Source organism: Macaca fascicularis, chromosome 3, assembly GCF_037993035.2.
Source record: "Macaca fascicularis isolate 582-1 chromosome 3, T2T-MFA8v1.1".
In the NCBI taxonomy this organism is placed as follows: Eukaryota; Metazoa; Chordata; class Mammalia; order Primates; family Cercopithecidae; genus Macaca; species Macaca fascicularis.
This window is the reverse complement of record NC_088377.1, coordinates 86,178,200-86,197,400: the sequence shown is the minus strand read 5'-3', so window position 1 is coordinate 86,197,400 and position 19,201 is coordinate 86,178,200. Positions and strand designations below refer to the sequence as shown.

General features: G+C 56.2%; 2 protein-coding genes across 35 annotated transcripts in view; both read right to left on the bottom strand.

Moving 5' to 3' along the window:
* Nucleotides 1–585: 585 nt before the first annotated feature.
* MYL7 (myosin light chain 7) lies at nt 586–3,042 on the bottom strand. The gene is made up of 7 exons (XM_005549684.4): nt 3,013–3,042; nt 2,671–2,784; nt 2,421–2,496; nt 2,021–2,125; nt 1,503–1,581; nt 1,242–1,290; nt 586–744 (listed from the first exon to the last, which is right to left on the bottom strand). Exons 1-7 carry the CDS (start codon nt 3,013–3,015, stop codon nt 643–645), a joined length of 528 nt encoding a protein of 175 aa, XP_005549741.1. The 5' UTR covers nt 3,016–3,042; the 3' UTR covers nt 586–642.
* GCK (glucokinase) overlaps nt 3,012–19,201 on the bottom strand; it is a 59,204-nt gene continuing 43,014 nt past the window's right edge. For 7 of the 34 annotated variants that reach the window (XM_065542036.1, XM_074035131.1, XM_065542037.1 and 4 more), the window contains 9 exons: nt 15,176–15,338; nt 13,851–14,005; nt 12,541–12,660; nt 11,557–11,652; nt 11,348–11,447; nt 9,296–9,479; nt 8,111–8,266; nt 7,231–7,464; nt 6,006–7,014 (listed from right to left, as the gene is read on the bottom strand). In XM_065542036.1, coding sequence (XP_065398108.1) covers nt 6,870–7,014; nt 7,231–7,464; nt 8,111–8,266; nt 9,296–9,479; nt 11,348–11,447; nt 11,557–11,652; nt 12,541–12,660; nt 13,851–14,005; nt 15,176–15,338 — 1,353 coding nt within the window. In that variant the 3' untranslated portion in view covers nt 6,006–6,869. Of the gene's footprint in view, nt 3,086–6,005; nt 7,112–7,230; nt 7,465–7,641; nt 7,880–8,110; nt 8,267–9,295; nt 9,482–11,347; nt 11,448–11,556; nt 11,653–12,540; nt 12,661–13,850; nt 14,006–15,175; nt 15,339–19,201 lie in introns of those variants that run through there. The other 27 variants (XM_074035137.1, XM_074035134.1, XM_074035138.1 and 24 more) reach the window with 13 other exon arrangements.

Genomic DNA, 19,201 nt, shown 5'->3' with positions numbered 1-19,201 from the left:
CCCTCCTTCGGTGTCCATGTTCCTTGTGTCTTAGTGCCTTGCCTGTAATTGCAATGAGAAGCTGATTGTATTTCAGATGGGTACCTCTCTGCAGGGCCCATGCAGGGAGGCACCCAAGCCAGTGTATTGAGAAGGGGTGCGAGCAGTGGGCCAGGGGAGGCTGTGTGGTTGGGTGTGGGGGTACCAGGGCCACTGCCTACCTGCTGGGCTGTTGGGCAGAGTTTGCTGAGTGCCCAGCAAGCAGCCTCTTCTCTACACAGCCCCAAGTAGCTGGGCAGTGCCCACTTTGTGGCTCATTCCTGGGCTTGGTGGAGGTGGTATAAATCCCACCCTCTCCTCTTCTAGATGGCTGGCCTTGGCGAGATGCTCACACTCTCTGGGCCTCAGTGTCCTCATCTGTGAACTAGGCATGATCATAGTTCACACTTCACTTGGCAGCATGGGAGTGAATCAAGGTGAGCTGGCAAGGGGCCAGCTCCCAGGAGGTAGATGGTGGCCATGATCATGGTGATGTGTGCACTGGGACCTTGGGATCCCCCTTGGCTGGTCCCCAGCCCATCTGTCACAGAAAAGACACCACAGCAATTCCAATTTGGCAACAGAGTTTATTGAGGTACCCTCTTGTGGGCCTGGCCCTGCCCCTCATTCCTCTTTCTCGTCTCCATGGGTGATGATGTAGCACAGTGACTTGTAGTCGATGTTCCCCGCCAGGTCCATGGGTGTCAGGGCGAACATCTGCTCCACCTGCAGGGGGCACTGGTGAGAGGTAGCCCCCTAGCTCCTGGCCCAGCTGGGCAGAGACCTCACCTGAGTCCTGTGGCCCTTCTGCCTGCCCCCTGCATCTGTGCTTTGTGCCTTAGCTTTTCAACCCTAGACCCCAGACTCTGGGTTAATGTTTTTCTGTTGGCTGACTCTGGGCAGAGTGAGGAGTCGGTGCAAATGGGGGCCAAGGGGCAAAGGGCGCCCCTCCAACCACAGGCACAGGCCCACCCCAAGTATACGAAACCTCTCCCTATCTGCTTTTCCCCGGGTCTGTGTACAGTCTCCCTGCCTGGTGCAACATGCTGTCTTTTCTGACTCCACATCTTTACCCTCTAGGTCTCAAAAGAGATGGCACCTCCTCCAGAAAGGCCCCTGGCTCTCCCTTCCAGCAACTGCCTCACTGGTACTGGGCTCTGGGTCATGGGTGAGGCCCAGAGAAGGTGCTGGGGATGGGTATTGAAGGGGCTGGGCAGCCTCACCTCAGCTGGAGAGAACTTGTCTGCCTGGGTCAGGAGAAGCTGCTTAAACCTGCGGGGAGTGAGGAGGGTCTGAGCAGGAGACTGGGGGAGTGGCTGCGCAGGGAAGATGGGTACAGAGGCTCTCATGGCGTAGGGAAGGGTTGGCCGCACCCCAAAGAGTAGTATAAGGCCCCGAAGTACAGGCAGCCCCCCTCACAAGGGGCCTCACCCCCCTCTCTGCTTCCACCACTGTGCCCCTCATCTGGCTGGGCCCACACTTACTCTTCCTTGTTCACCACCCCTTTGCCACTAGGGTCAAACATGCGGAAGGCACTCAGGATGGCTTCCTCGGGGTCTGTCCCTGGGAGGCCAAGGCAGCCAGGTGAGCATCCATGTCTCCAGCATCCCAGGTCCCGCCTAGCAGGAACTGGGCTGCATGAGGAGCCCCCCGCATCCCAGAAGAGGTGGGGGTATTCCCTAATATAAAGTGTTTCTTGAGGATCAGTGGGGCTGGGAATGGTCATCCTCCTGAGGCGGGCAGCCTGGCTGGGAGATTGGAATTTGGGGTGGGGGCTGAAGGCACGTTTCCTGGCCCCAAGTCAGCACTGGGGTGACCAGTGCACATGGGATTCTGGGGCACAGGAGGTGCTTAGAATGGGCCATGGCTAGGAAGAGTCCAGGTGGGTCCAGATGGGGTACAGTTAGGGTTCCGGTGGGGTTCAGGCAGGGTTCAGGTGGGGTTCAGGCAGGGTGCAGGCTCCCTGCCTGGCCAAGGGTGCCCAGCTCTGTCCCAGGCTCACCATTGAGCTTCTCCCCAAAGAGCGTGAGGAAGACGGTGAAGTTGATGGGACCCTTGCCCTCCTGCAGCATGGCGTCCAGCTCCTCCTCTGGGACACTCACCTTCCCTGGTGGGGGTGGGGCATGAGGTACACACCAGGACCCTGGGTGTCCCCCAGAAGGGCCTAGGCCACCCTCCCTCTATCCTGGCCGCAGGGGCTGGAGGGGCAGAGGCAGCTGTGGGTCGGGGAGGTGAAGTGGAAGGAAGGCGTGACAAGGGGGGAAGGGCAGTGTGAGGAGATGGGGAGGAGGGGAAGCAGGGGAGCGGGGTGCTGTCCCCCCAGCTACTCCCACCCACCCAGCAGCTCAGAGCAGGGGCCCCAGTCTGCAGGGTGGGGCTGGGTGGGAGGTGGGTGCACGCACCCAGCTGGGAGTAGGTCTCCCTCAGGTCTGCCTTGCAGATGATGCCATCACGATTCTGGTCGATACAGCTGAAGGCCTGTGGGATGGGGGCCTTCAGTTGGGAGCAGCTCCCAGCTCTAGGGAAGGCGGGAGGAAGGGGAGAGGCCTGGGTAGTGTAAGGGGCAAGGTCAGGATAGAAGGGGGGTGTGTATGTGGGGTGGGGTTGGGCAGGCCGGGATGGGGTCTGAGGCTGCTGGGAGTGGGCACTCACTTCCTTGAACTCCTGGATCTGGGCTTGTTCAAACATGGAAAAGACGTTGGAAGAACCACGTTGGGCCTGCTTGGTGGCCGCCACTTTGCCTCGGGTCCCCGCCTTCCTGCTGGCCTGCAACACCGTAAGTAGGGAGGGGTCCTCTCCCCACCTCCTCAAAGTCTCCCCATCCCACCCACCATGCACCGTCCCAGAGCATTCCCAGGAGAGCCAGGGCCAGGATCCTCTTCCTCTCCCTGGGGACCACCCTCGACCAAACGCAAGCACAGAAAACTCTGCTCCCCCAGCCCAAAGGCCAGCACCAGGGAGACTGCTAGCCTTTCCTCCCCAGCAGGCACTCACCATTCTCTCTGCAGAGGTGTGGCTGCTATCGTGGTGGCAGGGCCCAGCCTCCTTTATGTCTCAGGCTTATCACCTGAAGGTCCAAATAAGGAGAGGAACAGAGGACAGGACCAAACTTGGCAGCCCCCGCCTGGGCTGGGGGAGGATGAAGGCCCTAACAGATTCCAGCCACATTCCTGATGACCTTCATGTCCTCAACGTGTAACATCCTGCTGTCTATCCATCCTGGCAGGGCCAGGCACAATGTCTGCCCAGAGCACAGCAGGCTCAAAGCTCTCACCACCCTAGGTCCTGATGAAGGGATCCAGTTACTCCCATATCTGACCACCCCTCCTTGCCAGTCCAGCCAGAACCCTGAGCAGTGCAAGAGGACAGCTGGGGAGGGTCAGTCCAGGGACCCCCCCAGGCTTGGGAAGGCAGTGGATAGTTCTGAGAATGGTCTGTGGCCTGAGACCCCCCTGGGCTGCCCAGAGGTTTTGGTGACCCTAGGCTCTGACCTTTTGCCCCTCTGACGAAGGGGCAGAAGGCATCCCCGAGCTAGCTGTGACCCCAGGCAGAACACTTTGCTTGGCTTTGGGGTAATTCTGGAGGGTGAGGGAGCTCCATCAGCTGCCCTCCCATGCAGTCTGCCTTGTTCCCAGTCTGCCCTGCTGTTTGGAACCTTGCCTTCCTCAAGCCCCATCTCAACCACACTACTTCAAAAAGCTCTCCCTAACATCCTCAGCGGGGAGCTTCTGGGGCACGTTTCCCATTTGCCTGGTGGCTGATGTGTTTGTATTCCTGGCTTCTGTGCCTCTCCTGAACACCCAGCCTGGTTGACATCTGGATCCCCTGAAGGCCTGGTGCACAGTGAGCCGATGGGCAGGCCTGCGTGATGCTGTTCCAGAGAAGCAGACTTGCCAGCTTCTGGGGCCGAGGGCACAGCAGAGGGGCTGGGGAAACAGGGGACATCCTGGAGACAGCAGGAGTGGGTCACCCCAGGCTGGGCTCACTGGCTGCTGCCCCTCCACTGGAGCCAGGCCCATGTCTGTCAGTAGCTGACTGGTAGAGTGCAGGAGCTCTCATGTGTCACACCCAATACTCTTTTTATATAACAAGAGTTTTCTTTTAAATTCCTTAAATTCCTTTTTTTTTTTTTGAGACGGAGTCTCACTCTCATACAGGCTGGAGTGCAGTGGCGTGTTCTCAGCTCACTGCAACCTCCACCTCCCAGGTTCAAGCGATTCTCGTTCCTCAACCTCCCAAGCAGCTGGGATTACAGGCATGCACCACCACACCCAGCTAATTTATATATATATATATATAAAATTATTTTTTTTAGTAGAGACAGGGTTTTATCATGTTGGCCAGGCCAGTCTCGAACTCCTGATCTTAGGCGATCTGCCTGCTTCAGCTTCCTAAAGTGCTGGGATTACAGGTGTGAGCCACTGAGCTCTGTCACCCAGGCTGAAGTGCAGAGGCATGAGTAGAGCTCACTGCAGACAACCCCTGGGCTCAAGTGCTTCTTCCTGCCTCAACCTCTGGAATAGTTGGGACTACAGGTGCACACCACCCTGCCCAGTGTTTTTTTTTTCTTTCTTTTTAAAATTCATTCATTCATTCATTCATTTTTGAGACAGAGTCTTGCTCTGTTGCCCAGGCTGGAGTGCAGTGGTGCGATCTCTGCTCACTGCAATCTCCGCCTCCCAGGTTCAAGCAATTCTCTTGCCTCAGCCTCCCGAGTAGCTGGGATTACAGGCACCTGCCATCATGCCCCGCTACTTTTTGTATTTTTAGTAGAGACGGGGTTTCACCATGTTGGCCAGGCTGATCTCAAACTCCTGAACTTGTGATCTACCTGCTTTGGCCTCCCAAAGTGCTGGGATTACAGGCGTGAGCCACCGTGCCCAGCAGCCCCCCACTTTTTTTTTAAGAGATGGGGTCTTGCTATGTTGCCCCAGGCTGGTCTCAAATTCCTGGCCTCAAGCAATCCTCCACCTCAGCCTCTCAAAGCACTGAGATTATAGGCGTGAGCCATCACACTGTCCCATAACAAGTGTTTTATGACACTCCCTTTGTTATCTAGAAAAGAAATTCATTTTATCTATTTCAATTCAGCCATTTCAATTCAGACATATAACCTACCTACATATAGAATTTTAAGAATACAATGCCCTGAACTGTAATATAAAGGAGAAATAGAAAGCAATTGATATTAAAATGTTTTCCACTTTGTGAATGCTTGAACATAACAGTAATGATAACAAAGTAATCAGATGCTTGCACTAACTTATAAGGACTAATTTAGACTCAAGAGAACTAAGAAGATCCAAAGCAATTCCACATGAGAAGTAGCAGATAGCAAGAAATCTGAAGGGGGACATGACTTTTCAAAATCACAACTTTGGGTTAAGATCTGAAGGAAACAAAACAGTTGTTCCTGATTAGCTGGGTGGTGTCTCTCATCGAAAAATGAACGTGCATGAAAATCACACAAATATGTATCTATGTCACCGTGTTTATGCTACAGAAAGATGGCATTAGGCCTATGTTTGGCTAACTCTAAACAGGCATTCCACCAATAGGAGCATCTGGTGGGATCTTAGAAATCCAACGTGTATCTGGGCCTCCACTCACTGGCAAACCTAAGTGGCTCTGACTGGACAGGACGGTGCTGAGACTGACATGCAGCAGGACCAGCTTCATTCCCCCACTTCCCCAGAGCAGCACCTGGCCTGGCACTCTCTCTGCACACATTCCATGGGCAGGCAAGCAGGGGCACCGGCCAGGCAGTGTATTGTCCACTACTCTGCCATCCCCCATGATACCCCATTCCTGTTCCTACAGCCTGGTCTGTCACTCCTCACACTCCCCGGGGCACGGCTGGCTGGAAGGAGCTGTCTGGAGGGCATGGCCGAGATACTGAAGTATCTTCATGCATGTGACACTGACTCTTTATAGATTGTCCCCACAGTCCTTATGCACAGAAGTCAAAGAACAGTGGACAGGCCATGTTTAAAACTTTTAACATTTTTAATTAAAAAACTCACACAGTCTCAGGTTGGGCATGGAGAGGGTGGCATGTCATATGATGGGGTGGTCCCTTGGGGTGTGCTGAATGCTGCTTGGGGTTTCTTCCTGAGCCAGTGCTGTGGGAGTTGAAAATGCAGGGCTGGCCCTTCTCCCCTTTGTGGGCCCCTTGGGGCAGGGGCTTGGGGGCTCTGTCTCTTGCACCTGCTGTGAGGGTCCATCCCAGAATCACAAGTCACTCAGGGATGGGGGTACAGGAGAGAAAAGGTCTCTGGGGGTATTTGCAGCTTGGGACACCTCCTCCATGGAGCCCTCTCCCATTGCTCCCTGGGCCTCTTGAGCCTCAAGCAAGAAAATGGCCAGGACTGGGTGATGAGCAGCCCCTGGCTGCCCTTTTGGCCCAGGTGTAGGTCTGGTCAAGCTGTTGGAGCTGCCTCCCCACACAGGATGAGTTCCCAGGGAAGAGAGGCCACAGCAGGATCCAGAGGGCGCCCCCTTCCCAGAGCCTGGGCCCAGGCGAGGCCAACAGCTCTGACAGTGTGGAAATGCAACAAAGTCCTGAGTGAGCAACTCCCTTCTAGGAAGGTGATTCCAGTGAGAAAGGTGGGGGCTTCCAGAGTCTCTGTCCCTGCTCCTGCCGCACCCCAGTTAGGGCCCTAGGGCTGTCCCACCGAATGACTGAGGGAAGAGGCCCGCTGGGTTCCCCAGCGGGATGGCAGGCAGCCCAGGTCCTGACAAGGCCAGGTCTCCTGCCCCGCCAGGCTGCGAGCACGTGTGGGGAGCACTTCCCCGTGGAGCCTGGGTGCTGTGGGGCTGTGGCATCCTCCCTGTGCTGGCGGTCACTGCTCTCACTGGCCCAGCATGCAGGCCTTCTTACAGGCCACCGCCGAGACCAGGGCCGCGCCCCGGCCACTGCCCTCCTCCGACTCGATGAAGGTGATCTCGCAGCTGGGCGTCAGCCTGCGCACGCTAGCGTGGAACCGCTCCTTGAAGCTGGGCAGAAGAGAAGCAGGGCTGCCGTCCCTCCTCCCAGCCCATCCTCCACATTCATTACCGGGCATCCTGCACGAAGTCGACCCTTCCCCCAAATCTAGGCCAAGGGGGACGAGAAGAGGATTACAAAATCTTGGAGCTTGGGAGCCACAAGGAACCATGGAGCACTCGCTTTTTGGGCCCCACTTTACCAGGGAGAGGGCGCGGCGGGCTCACCTGGGGTGCAGCTTGTACACGGAGCCATCCACGCCCACAGTGATGCGCATTACGTCCTCGCTGCGGCTCTCGCGCATGCGGTTGATGACGCCCGCCAGCCCCGCCGAGCACATGTGTGCAGCGCGCGTAGACACGCTCTCGCAGGCGCGGCGCACGATGTCGCAGTCAGTGGCCGAGGGTCGTAGCCCCAGCGTGCTCAGGATGTTGTAGATCTGCTTGCGGTCGCCCGTGTCGCTGCGGGGCGGGAGGAGGTAGGGCGGTCGCTGAGGGTGGCTCCGACAATCCATCCCCCTCCAGCGGCGGCCTCTCCTTCTCCAGGGAGGGGCCCCTGCCAGCCGTCCACCCAGCGGCGGCCTCTTTCCCTGGCTGAGCCGGGGCCCCTCTCTGGAGAAATGGGGCGATCCTGCTCACCTCAACCAGTCAAAGCGTTTCCGCTAGGGACCAGCAGTAACCTGGTTAGTACTGCTCCCTCTAACTAAGCCCAGGGTCTCCGCCAGGGAAGTGAGGTCACAGCAGGATCCAGAGAGCACCGCCACGGCGGGCAGGGAGCACCGAGGGGACTCATGGATGGCGACACTGCCCGGACGCGGGCTCGCCCCATCCCTGCTCCTGGCATCCCCGTCCGGACCCCACCTCCTACCCCGGACCCGTCCCTGTCCCGCCCTCGCCTCCAGCGCCCCGCTTCGGGCCCCGCCCACTCCCGCCACGCCCCCTGTGCCCCGCCCCAGGCCCCGCCCACGCCCGGAATCCGGCCCCAGGCCCTAGTTTCCTGTCCTTGCGCCGCGGGCCTGGGACTCAGTCTCTCCCTGAGACCAAGTCTGCAGTGCCCGGACTGGACGTCCCCAGCCCCTGCCCTTTGCACCTGCCCTTCTCCGCACACCTCTCCACCTGCGACACGAAGCGTGTCTCGAAGGCTCCGCGTGTGCGCAGCTGCTCGGAGGCCTCCCCGTGGAAGAGCAGGTTTTCGTCCACGAGCCTGAGCAGCACGAGCCGCACCAGCTCGCCCATGTACTTGCCACCTATGAGCTTCTCATACCTGGACACAGGGCAGCTCCATTACATCAGCAGGCACGAGGGAGGGCCCCTCGTGCAGGTGGAAGCCGGGAACCGGCGCCACTTTTCCCCATTGAGGTCACGAGGCGGCCACGTGGGGCACTGTGATCCCCACTCCCCCATCCGGTTCCCGTCTTTCCCTCGTTAATGAACCAGAGTTTAGAAACGTCAGGGATTAGGAACGTGCACATCCAACTCAATCACGGGAGCAAGTTTGGCCTGCCCCTGGGCCCACTTCAGTGAAGGGACAGACAGATAGTTCAAAGACCCCATCCAGTCCCTCCGAAACCTTCCTTGCAGGAGGCCCTGCGCCGAGCACAGGACCTAGAGCTTCAGTCCTTTAGCTGCATCCGGAGCTGCTGTTCATCGGCCATTTATGGTTGGGGAAACTAAGGTTTGGAGGGTTACTGCCCAGTCGGAGGCACGCACCATGTTGCTGGCACTTTCTTGCTTAATCTATGACCTTCCGTATTTAATTTAAATAAATGGAATACTACTGACCTATAATAATAGAGGCCTGCGAGCGGCAGAGAGGACGCTAATAAAATAATTAGCATAGGCCTGGCGCAGTAGGTGGTTAACAAGTGATAGCCATGGTTAATGATGAGCTCTCTCTGGGTTGGTTTCCAAGCTGTGACTGCCAACCCGCAGCATTCCACAAAAGACTAATATTCTTTCTGTGAATGTGGCCAAATACATACTTTGGGGAATGTTGGGTTAAACCCAGAAACCTTACTGGGGGTGTCTCAGAGCCTCCTCTACATGCACAATCACCTGTCAGAAGGAGAGAGATCTGGGCTTATCAAATCACAACTGGGACTAACCCTTCATCTCTCACAGGGGCAGGTCATGACTGAGCAGAAGGGATGGAGCTTACGAAAGGATTGTCAGTTTGCTTTTCCCCAGAGTTGTTTAAAAACAAGCCCATTATCGGCAGTGGCCCGGCTCCCATCTGCCGCTGCACCAGAGCGGCCCAGGGCCTGGGCTGTGGGGGGAGGGGGAGTATCCTTACAGCTGCTGACCGGGGTTTGCAGAGCTCTCGTCCACCAGGCGGTCATACTCCAGCAGGAACTCGTCCAGCTCGCCCGAGTCCCCGAAGGCGCCCCATTCGGTGTTGACGCACATGCGGCCCTCGTCCCCCTCCACCAGCTCCACATTCTGCATCTCCTCCATGTAGCAGGCGTTGCAGCCCGTGCCTGGGGTGGAGGTCGGGGGGACTGTTAGCAAGAGCTGCACTGCCCTGGAGTATGGCCAGGTTCCTGCCCACAGGAGCCCCGCCTCTCCCGCTCCCCCATGCCTGTCTCTGCTTTGCCTGGAAGAATGGAAAGGCGGGTCTCCCTGGGGCTGGAAGACCTGGGTTGCTTCAGTGGCTAGGGACAGCTTTCTGGACTGTCCTCTTTCCTAACAGGCAACAATAACACCTTCCCTGCCTGTTACCTAGGTGGTTGGGAGGATTGAGATTAACAGTGTGTATCAAAGAAATGGTTGTGGTACATTATCATTTTATTTTGTCTATGCACCACCCTTGTTTTCTGGCACTGCCCATGCACATGTTTGAGCTTCTCTGTCATGAGCCATGTTTGCATGGCAGCCCAAAGTAAGGCATGGTGTGGGCCCTTGGGAGCAGTTCAGAGGCTCCTGTAGACAAGACCGGATGTGGAATTTTGTAATTTGCTGGCTCCTGTGCAGAGTGACAACATGGAGTCTTTTGTTCACAAGTTATTAATAGTTTCACACTGGTGACAGCAGAGCCTCAAGCTAGCATGACTGTGGGCTGCACACTCCTAAAGCTGTCAGGGACAGCAACTCAAATGTTGGTCAGTCGAGCTGCCACATAGGAATCAGGGCTCATTGATGCCTAGCCTTCCAGTTTTTATTTATTTATTTATTTATTTATTTGGAGCCGGAGTCTCACTCACTCCATTGCCCAGGCTGGAGTGCAGTGGCGTGATCTTGGCTCACTGCAACCTCTGCCTCCAGGGTTCAAGCAATTCTCCTGCCTCAGTCTCCTGAGTACCTGGGATCACAGGCATGTGCCATCACACCCAGCTAATTTTGGTCTTCAACTCCTGACCTCAAGTGACCCGCCTACTTCAGCCTCCCAAAGTGTTGGGATTACCGGCGTGAGCCACCTTGCCTGGCCGCCTTCTAGTTTTTTATGAACAAACAGAAATCCAGACTTTGATGTGAATTCTCCTAATTTTCAGATCTTGGTAATTGTTATAAGCATGTTTTTAAACACTGAGCAGAGTCAAGAGTGTACATGGGGCAGATGTGAGCCGTGGGTCACTCCTTGCCACCTCTGCCCCAGGAGGGGTTATGCCTGGGCCGAGTAGCTGCAGCTTGGCTTGGTGGGAATTCATATGGAAGTGTCTTGGGGAGCCCCAGGCAGCTCCAGAGCAGAGGGTGGAAAGGGCTAGGGGGATCACAGCAGGGATGGCTGGGGCTCACATTTAGATGCTGGATTTAAAGACAATGTTCCTTCTGAAAGGTGAGAATGGAAGAGAATTATAGAACCACACGCCCATGTGCACAGCAGATACCTGATCTGATTGGATTGCTCCTCAGTGAAGGCTCGTTATCATGACCTCTGGAACTTCTGAGAAAGGTCTGAGTTGGTGTGGAAGACCCCTCTGCTGGGAGGGGTGGGCTGCTGCTCCCTTTCCTGGTACCTGCCTTCACTTTGGGTGGGGGCAGGGGCAGGGGCAGGCCGGTGGAAAGACCATTCGGGTAGGAATGGCACCACTTTTGCTTATCCTCTTCCACTTGGACAAATCTGTCCAGTTGGTCAATTTACCAAATAAAGTGTTTTAATTATAATCCTGATGGGCGAGGTGGATGTGCAGCTGGCATACATGTGGCATCACGGCGTTGAAATGCTTCCTACTGTACACAGTGCTTCCATTTTGATACCCCAAGACCACCCAGGCTCCAGCGCCAGGCTCGGCTCTGACGTCACCGGTTGTTAAGTACTTTGGTCCTCACCCCACAGGGCCCTGTAAAGCCTGTTGTATCCAGGGTGACTCCGCAGTCTGGAAGGGGCAGGGGTGCAAGGAGTCCTTACCCACAATCATGCCGACCTCGCACTGATGGTCTTCGTAGTAGCAGGAGATCATCGTGGCCACCGTGTCATTCACCATTGCCACCACATCCATTTCGAAGTCCTGCCAAGAAGCACAGAGGCTGCAATGCTGGGAGCCAAGGAGAAAGGCAGGCAGTGCTGGGGTGGGTGGCCCAGGGCAGCCCCCCTGGCAGTCACAGGTGCCCCCTCACCCCTCTCCGTTTGATGGCATCTCGCAGAAGCCCCACGACATTGTTCCCTTCTGCTCCTGAGGCCTTGAAGCCCTTGGTCCAGTTGAGAAGGATGCCCTGTGGGGAGAGGGAGGCCTCATGGCTGCTTGACATATGTTAGAGGCAGGGTGCTAGGGCCTGTCACTACCTCCTGCCTAGGGCCACAAGCGTATGCACCCTACTTTACAGCTGAGGAAACAGAGCAGCCCCATAGCTTTGAGAGGTGTTGGGAATGATTCTCCTTGAATATCTCATATTTCTGCAGGGCTGAGTCCCAGCCAATTTAAGAATGTTGTACTGCACAGCTCTGAGACGTCATCCCAGAGTCAAGGCAGGGCCTGCAGGAAGCAGCTCGGTGTAAAATCAGGATTTCCTTCCTGCAAGGCACCCCACTGCATGCACAGGTGCCACCTGTCCCTCTCTGTGTCTCTGTAGGGACTGGGGCTTGGAAAACCACATGAGATGTTGCTCTGGCTGCTGCTTCTGCTGTGAGTGAGGAACTGGCTTTCTCCCTGACCCAAAGGTCTCATGTTTTATGTGCGTGCATAGATGACTCTGTGTGTGTGTGCATGCACAGATGTAACTGGCAGGCCACCTTGCTAGCTTGCAGGGAGGGTAGAATCTCAGTTCCTTCACATTTCTGACTCAGCTAGAGGCATTGTGACATGACCGTGGCCTGCAGGTGACCCGGAGCCTGGCTGCCTGAGTTTGAGCCCCACTCCACTACCAGCTGCTCTTTCCACTGTAGTGGGGTGATCACAGCTGGTGCCTCACAGGGTGCAGAGCCAGAATTAGCTAATGTGATGCTTCTTTTCCACAGCATTAGAGGTGGCAGGTGACATGGCCACAATTTGAATCCAGATCTCCCTTCTGAGCACAGGGTATGGGGGCTGCATTTGAAGGCAGAGTTCCTCTGGGGCGCCTATGCTTCCCCTCATCTGCCTTCTGTCCCTCCACCTGGCCCACCTTATCGATGTCTTCATGCCTCACAGGAAAGGAGAAGGTGAAGCCCAGGGGCAGCTTCTTGTGCTTCATCTGATGCTTGTCCAGGAAGTCGGAGATGCACTCGGAGATGTAGTCGAAGAGCTGGAAGATGCACGCCACGGTGACCATCTGGCATGGGGGGGTGCGCCGGCCTGCAGCCCTCCCCAGGGCCTCATGCCAAGCTATTCCTCAGGGAACACTGCACCTCCTGGCCACTGAATGCCAGGCCTGTCCGCAGTTTCCCTCTCCTCTTCCACTGCTGCTCGTTGGGCTCAGGCCCTAAGCCTCCCCCATGCTAGAGACCTGCTGACAGTGGCCCCTGGGACAGGGCAACACAGGGCAGGCTGGTCCCCAGCCCAGCTGTGCTCTGTCAGCCTAGCCCTCCCAGCTGAACCTTGTAAAGTCCAGTCTCAGGCCTGGCCGGCTGTTCCTGAGGCTCCAGATGGAGGCGCATCCTTGATTTCTGTCTGCAGCACCTGGAGTCTCCTTTCCTACTTCCAGGTGTCCTGACCACCCATCCTTGCTGAAGGCCAGCCCTGACTCCCCTCACACGGGCCTCTCCACGGAATTGGGTACTGCTGAATGCTCTGCTGACTGACCAGGCTCCTCACTGGCTGCTGGGGCCAGGGAAGTCCCCACATCATCCCCAGTGCCTTGATTCACACCCAGCCCATAGACAGGCTAGCAAGCCGCAGGGGTGTGAGGACGGGCAACCACGGGCAGCCTCCTGCCTCGGAGCCCTGCCTCTCCAGGAGCTGGCCTTGGCCACGTGCTTGGCTGCAGCTGGGGCTCTGGCCTTGCCCAGCTCCCCCTAGGCCTCATTCTGCTTCTGGGTCCCCTGAACCCCAGTCCTCCCCATGGTCAGGGGTCCTTGCTGCCTGGGTAGACATTGTGATTGCTGTCACCCCACTTTCTGTGCATGCTGGTGGAGGGCGAGGGGTGGCCCTTGGAGAGGTGGGGAGTGCACTGGCTGCTGGGTCACATTTCTGTTCTTACACATTGGCTTTTCCTCTGGTAAACTGGACAAAGTGTGACTGGCTGGGGCTCCTCTTGCCACTAACCCCTCCTCAGCCCGTTCCCCTCTCAATGCTGGTCAGATGGTGACTGTGGGACTTGGGGACATGTTGGCCAGTCCTGTTCACCCAGGCCTCCAGCTGCCTCTGAGGCTGGGTGGTCCTCCAGCCCCCGCTCTCCCCACCCCTGGTGGATGGGTGGGACCTCCTGTCAGGACTAGCTGGGCCCTGAGATCCTGCGTGGCCTTGGCCCCCTGCCCTGGCCCCTGTGCTGCTCACCATCTCAGCAGTGCCGGTCATGGCGTCCTCGGGGATGGAGTACATCTGGTGTTTGGTCTTCACGCTCCACTGCCCCTCCTCACCTTCTCCCACCTTCACCAGCATCACCCTGAAGTTGGTGCCACCCAGGTCCAGGGAGAGGAAGTCCCCGACTTCTACAGGCACAGAGAGAAGTATGTCAGCCTCAGGGGCACCCACAGGCTGGCCTTGGGCTGGGTGGGCCCCGGGTGACTAGCCTGGATATTACAGAGAGGAGGAGGGAAGGCACAAAGGGACCAAGGGAGCTGGACAAGGGGCCACCAGACACCTGGGGACACCAGCGTCAACTGTGGAGGGGTCAAAGGTCAGCTGGGGAAAAGTCAATGGGAAACTCCTGCCTTAGACAGAGTCACCAAGAGCCCAGGGACCAACTGAGGACCTAGTGCAATGGCCAGTGCAGAGCTGGGCTGGGCGTTCCCTAAGTGCCCATGGGGAGCAGTGAGGTTTTTTTTTTTTTTTTGAGACGGAGTCTCGCTCTGTCGCCCAGGCTGGAGGGCAGTGGCGTGATCTCGGCTCACTGCAAGCTCCGCCTCCCAGGTTCACGTCATTCTCCTGCCTCAGCCTCCCGAGTAGCTGGGACTACAGGTGCCTGCCACCATACCTGGCTAATTTTTTTCCGTATTTTTAGTAGAGATGGGATTTCACCGTGTTAGCCAGGATGGTCTCGATCTCCTGACCTTGTGATCTGCCCCCCTCGGCCTCCCAAAGTGCTGGGATTACAGGCGTGAGCCACTGTGCCCAGCTTTTTTTTTTTTTTTTTTTTTTTTTGAGATGGAGTCTCAGTCACCCAGGCTGGAGTGCAGTGGCATGATTTTGGCTCACTGCAACCTCGGCCTCCCGGGTTCAAGCAATTCTCATGCCTCAGCCTCCTGAGTAGCTGGGACTACAGGCATGCACCACCATGCCTGTATAATTTTTGTATGTTTAGTAGAGACGGGATTTCACCATGTTGGGCAGGCTGGTCTCAAACTCCTGACCTTGTGATCCGCCCGCCTCAGCCTCCAAAGTATTGAAATTACAGGGGTGAGCCACTGCACTTGGCCAGGAGTGAGATTTAAAAAGTCAGTTTTCCTGAGGTTTGCCAGCTCCAGGGTGAGTCCGAGTGCCCCAGGGCCGGACCAGAGGAGCCAAGGGTGAGAACTGGCCTCACAATTTGGGGACTTCATTGCTCCCCAGGAGATTCTGTCTCGGACTGGCTGTGAGTCTGGGAGTGCCTGGGGTTCTTTTCCCAGCTAGTGCTGAGCCCACAGCTGCTTCTGGATGAGGAGCCGGTTCCCATGTGGTACCTGAGCCTTCTGGGGTGGAGCGCACGTAGGTGGGCAGCATCTTCACACTGGCCTCTTCATGGGTCTCCAACCTCAGGCCACGGTCCATCTCCTTCTGCATCCGTCTCATCACCTTCTTCAGGTCCTCCTCCTGCAGCTGGAACTCCGCCAGGATCTGCTCTACCTGCACAAGGAGGGGGATGGGAGCAGCAGGGCTGGGGACTCAGGGTGGGGCTGTCACCAGGCACCCACACGCCGAGGGCCTCACGGGCCATCTCCCCCACATGCTGCTGGCCTCCTTCTGTCCTCTGACCCCGGGTTCAGGATGACCCATCATCTCAAACTTTACTACAGGTAAAACCAGCTGGCAAGTCAGAAGAGCAGAGTCTGGGACCAGCCACTCAACAAATGCAGCCCGGGGCGTGTTGGAGGGGTGAGCAGCAGAGGGCAGAGTGGCTTCTGTCCATGACGATATCCCTGTGGCACAGCGTCCTGTAGCACCCTGCTTCGTCCCTCAGGTCAGAGCCAGGGAAAGGAGGGACTAACAGGGAGAGCTGGCGAGGTGGGGTTTGAGCCGCCTGTCTGGAGGGCGCCAGGCAGCTGGCATTGCTATCAGAGAGACCCAGTCCTCCTACTTCTGGGATTTACACCAGAAAATAAATGGGCCAGTCTGCACAGATGTGCTAAGGGCCAGCCAGGAGTGAGCGTGAGTGTCTAGAAGGAGGTGTCTGCTGACTGAAGCCATCTGTGGCATGGGCACACTGGGCCACAGAAGGAAAAGAGTCCCTATGCACTGACGTGAGAGACGCCTGGGCACACGAAGCTCAGATCCGATACTACCACTCCCGTGAGCATGGACGGCCCATGGTGTGGCTGCTCGCTCTCCACACGGCAGTGTGAGGACAGGCTCTGAATGCAGATGTGACTCTGCCTCTGCATACCCAGCAAGCTGGTGTGTGGACAGATATGTGTCTGTCCCCTGGGCACCCTAGTGCTATTCATGGAGAAAAGGCCATGTTAATGTGCTGGTTATCTCTGGGCAGTGGTGAGAAAAATAATCATAAGGATATTTTCATCTTGAATCAAAAAGAAAAAGGAAGGATGCTCTGATAAAACTGTGGACCCATTCCACAAAAACTCACACACTTTTGCCCACAGTCTTACGCATAAGCTCAGGGGGTTGGAGATGATCTGAATCCCAGACAGGAGGCAACATGGCGATTTTCCTCTTCTTCCTCAGTTTTTAGAACTCAGATTTTGTTGGTGTGGGGAGCACATTGCGCCATGATTAGTCTAAGGTAGGCACAGCAATACTATACTCCTCTTACTGATGATTGGTCTAGAGTTGGGCATGTCACCCAGTTCTGGCCAATGACAAGTGAATAAAAGCCTGATTTTAGCAGGGGGAGGAGCTTCAGTGTCCCCCTAAATTTGTAGACACAGCTGTGTAAGGATGTGATAACCAGCGCTGTGATAGCTACCCTGCAACGATGAAGAAACAAGGCCAGAGGTTAAAGCTGTTAGCATACTGCGAACGTAGGGAGGAGAGAGTAATTAATGCCAGATTCACCCTCCATGTGCGGCTTATGGAAGCAGACAGAAACCACCTATGCCACCATGAGTCAGGTGTTTGGCTTCCTGCAGCCCAAAGCATTCCCAATAGATACAGATCTTTAGTTCAGAACCATGTCTCCTAATGAGACCCCACATGTGAATTTTAAACTCAGGCAAGGTCAGAAAGGGATGGGGCTGGTAAAGTCTGTGACAAAAGACACAGAATCAAACACCCATGTTGGCTGAGCAGGCACTGTTCCGAGGCTCTGAGCATGGGTGGGAGTGCACGCCCTCCCCGACCTCCAACCCTCCAATCCAACTGCCCCTGCGGAGCACACCCCTGGAGATGTCCTCAGGGCTCTGTGGAGCAATCCAGGCTGTCCTCAATGTCCCACAGCTACAACCTTTGCCTCCTCTGTCTTTCTTTCCTACACCCACCAATGTAGAGAATGCCAGGAACTAACTGTGAAGGCATCTGCCATTTGCTGAATTCCTCCATATGCCAGGCCTTGCATTAGGTGCCTCACATAGCAGCCTCACACACTATGCCGGGTCACCACAGCACTGGGGAGGAGGTGCCAGCAGCACCCATCTTGCAGATGAAGAAAGGCTTACAGAAGTCATTTATGCAGGAACAGACAGCCAGTACACTGTGGTGAGGCCAGCACCCAAATCCACGCACACAGTGGCTACTGGCAGGAAGTCCTGGGGAGCCTGCCTGGCATCTCCCGCCAGACAAGATTGGTCAGAGGGACCCAATTATAAGATACCTGCAGGCTCTCAACAAAAATGATGCTGCTCTTGCAAAGGTCCAGCCCTCACACCTGCCTGGTACCACCCTTGTGCCTCTCTCCAAGTGGCCCATCCTGGTGGCCACAGACCTGGACTCTGGTCCTTTGGCCCCAGGTTCTTCATGGGAGGAGCCAACATTTCAGTCTGAGGTCTTGGCAGAGGACAATGACATGGAGTCTGTGCCCAGGCGGCTGATCAGAGTGTGGCTGTATTGTCAGACAGTTAGGGCCCTTGAGTGATCCTCCCTTGCAGGGCTGTGGGGAGAACTGGCCCAGCCCTTGGAGAACTGGGAGAGCGAGGTACAAGGTGGCTGCTGTTTCTCTTATCACATGTTGGGAGGCTGGGCCCCGTAGGGTGTCGAGGAGGCCCAAGTCTTCCCCCTCTGTATCAAGGCCTGTGTGTGGCCCTGCCACTGACTGGGTGAAGTCCTGGCTCTACTGCCTTCTAGGCCAGAAAGTTCTCCCCCAGGAATCCCGGCATTGTGTGATGTCAAACTGATACCATCTGTTCAGAGGGCAATTTGGAGTTTCTCTAAGTTGAACTCTGATCTGACAGTTTCTCTCCTAAGAATCTGTTCTGCAGCAAAAGGGCTGCAGGCATTTCTAAGATACACAGGGGTATGCCCCCTTGCGGCAACAGTGAGGACCCCCATATTCACCGTCAGGGACTTTAAATCAACTCCAGGATGCTTACTGCAGGGCCTCCTGCGGCCTTTCCCGTGAAGGAGACACATAGGCATAAGTGAAGACGTGAGATGGGACCTGAGGTAGGACCTGATTCCATTTCTGTAAATAAAGTGGCATCTGGCCTGCGAATCTGATTTGTCCTGTATAATATTCTCAAAAGCTTAAATTTGCTGCCACCACTTAAAATCTATTTAAAATAGAGACACTTTTACACAAAAATCTGGATTTCTGTAAAAGTAGGTCTGCATTCTCTGTGGGGCTGCAGGGAAGCGGGGGACATGGGGTGGGGGAGCTTGTCTCCCCACAGTGGCAGAACCGGCCAGGGTCTCCTGGCCCAGGGCTCTCATCTGGGCCCTGCCCTAGCCAGATGCTGCAGGGTCCCTGCATTGTCCACACCACAGGGCCTATAAGGACCCCTCACACACTTCCCAGTGGGCATGGGTTGGAGGATAGATGCTGTCAGGTTCTGAGGCTATAGTCACCAGTAGACCTGGGGGTTCACCTCTTATGTGGGGAGCATCCTCCAAAGGTGAGCCTTGTTCTTGGTGGGAGCAAGCCCCTTCCTTAGGGTGCACCTGGGCCTGCAGAAGTCCCCCTCCTGGCACTTGGTAAGCATGCAATCCCAGAGGAGGAAGCCCTGACCCAGCTTAGTCTCACAAGCCTGGGGGTCACGTTGTAGGGCAGAGGTCTGCCTCACAGACACCCAGGACAAGCCCAGTGGCAGGGACTGAGGTTGATGCACACTTCCTGTGTGCCAGGCCTGCTCTGGGCACGCTTCCCTATTATTGGTACAGCCACTCTGGGACATGGGTACTTTTATTATCTCCATTTTTTATAAGTGAGGAAACTGGACACAGAGGTACAAACCCTTCCCCAGGCCCACAGAACCACGGGCCATGGAGGGGTTTGAACCCAGGCACTGGCTCCAAACTTTCCTCTCACCCAGCCAGGCTGCATCCTGCCTGACCTCAGGCCCAGCACCGAGCTGTTACTTGTGCCCAGACCCCAGCTACAA

Coding starts and splice junctions, on each gene's coding strand:
- MYL7 (XM_005549684.4), bottom strand. Junction 2,497..2,670: donor AGATCCAGGAGTTCAAGGAA/GTGAGTGCCCAC, acceptor CCCATCCCACAG/GCCTTCAGCTGTATCGACCA. Junction 1,582..2,020: donor CTTTGGGGAGAAGCTCAATG/GTGAGCCTGGGA, acceptor TTGGCCTCCCAG/GGACAGACCCCGAGGAAGCC.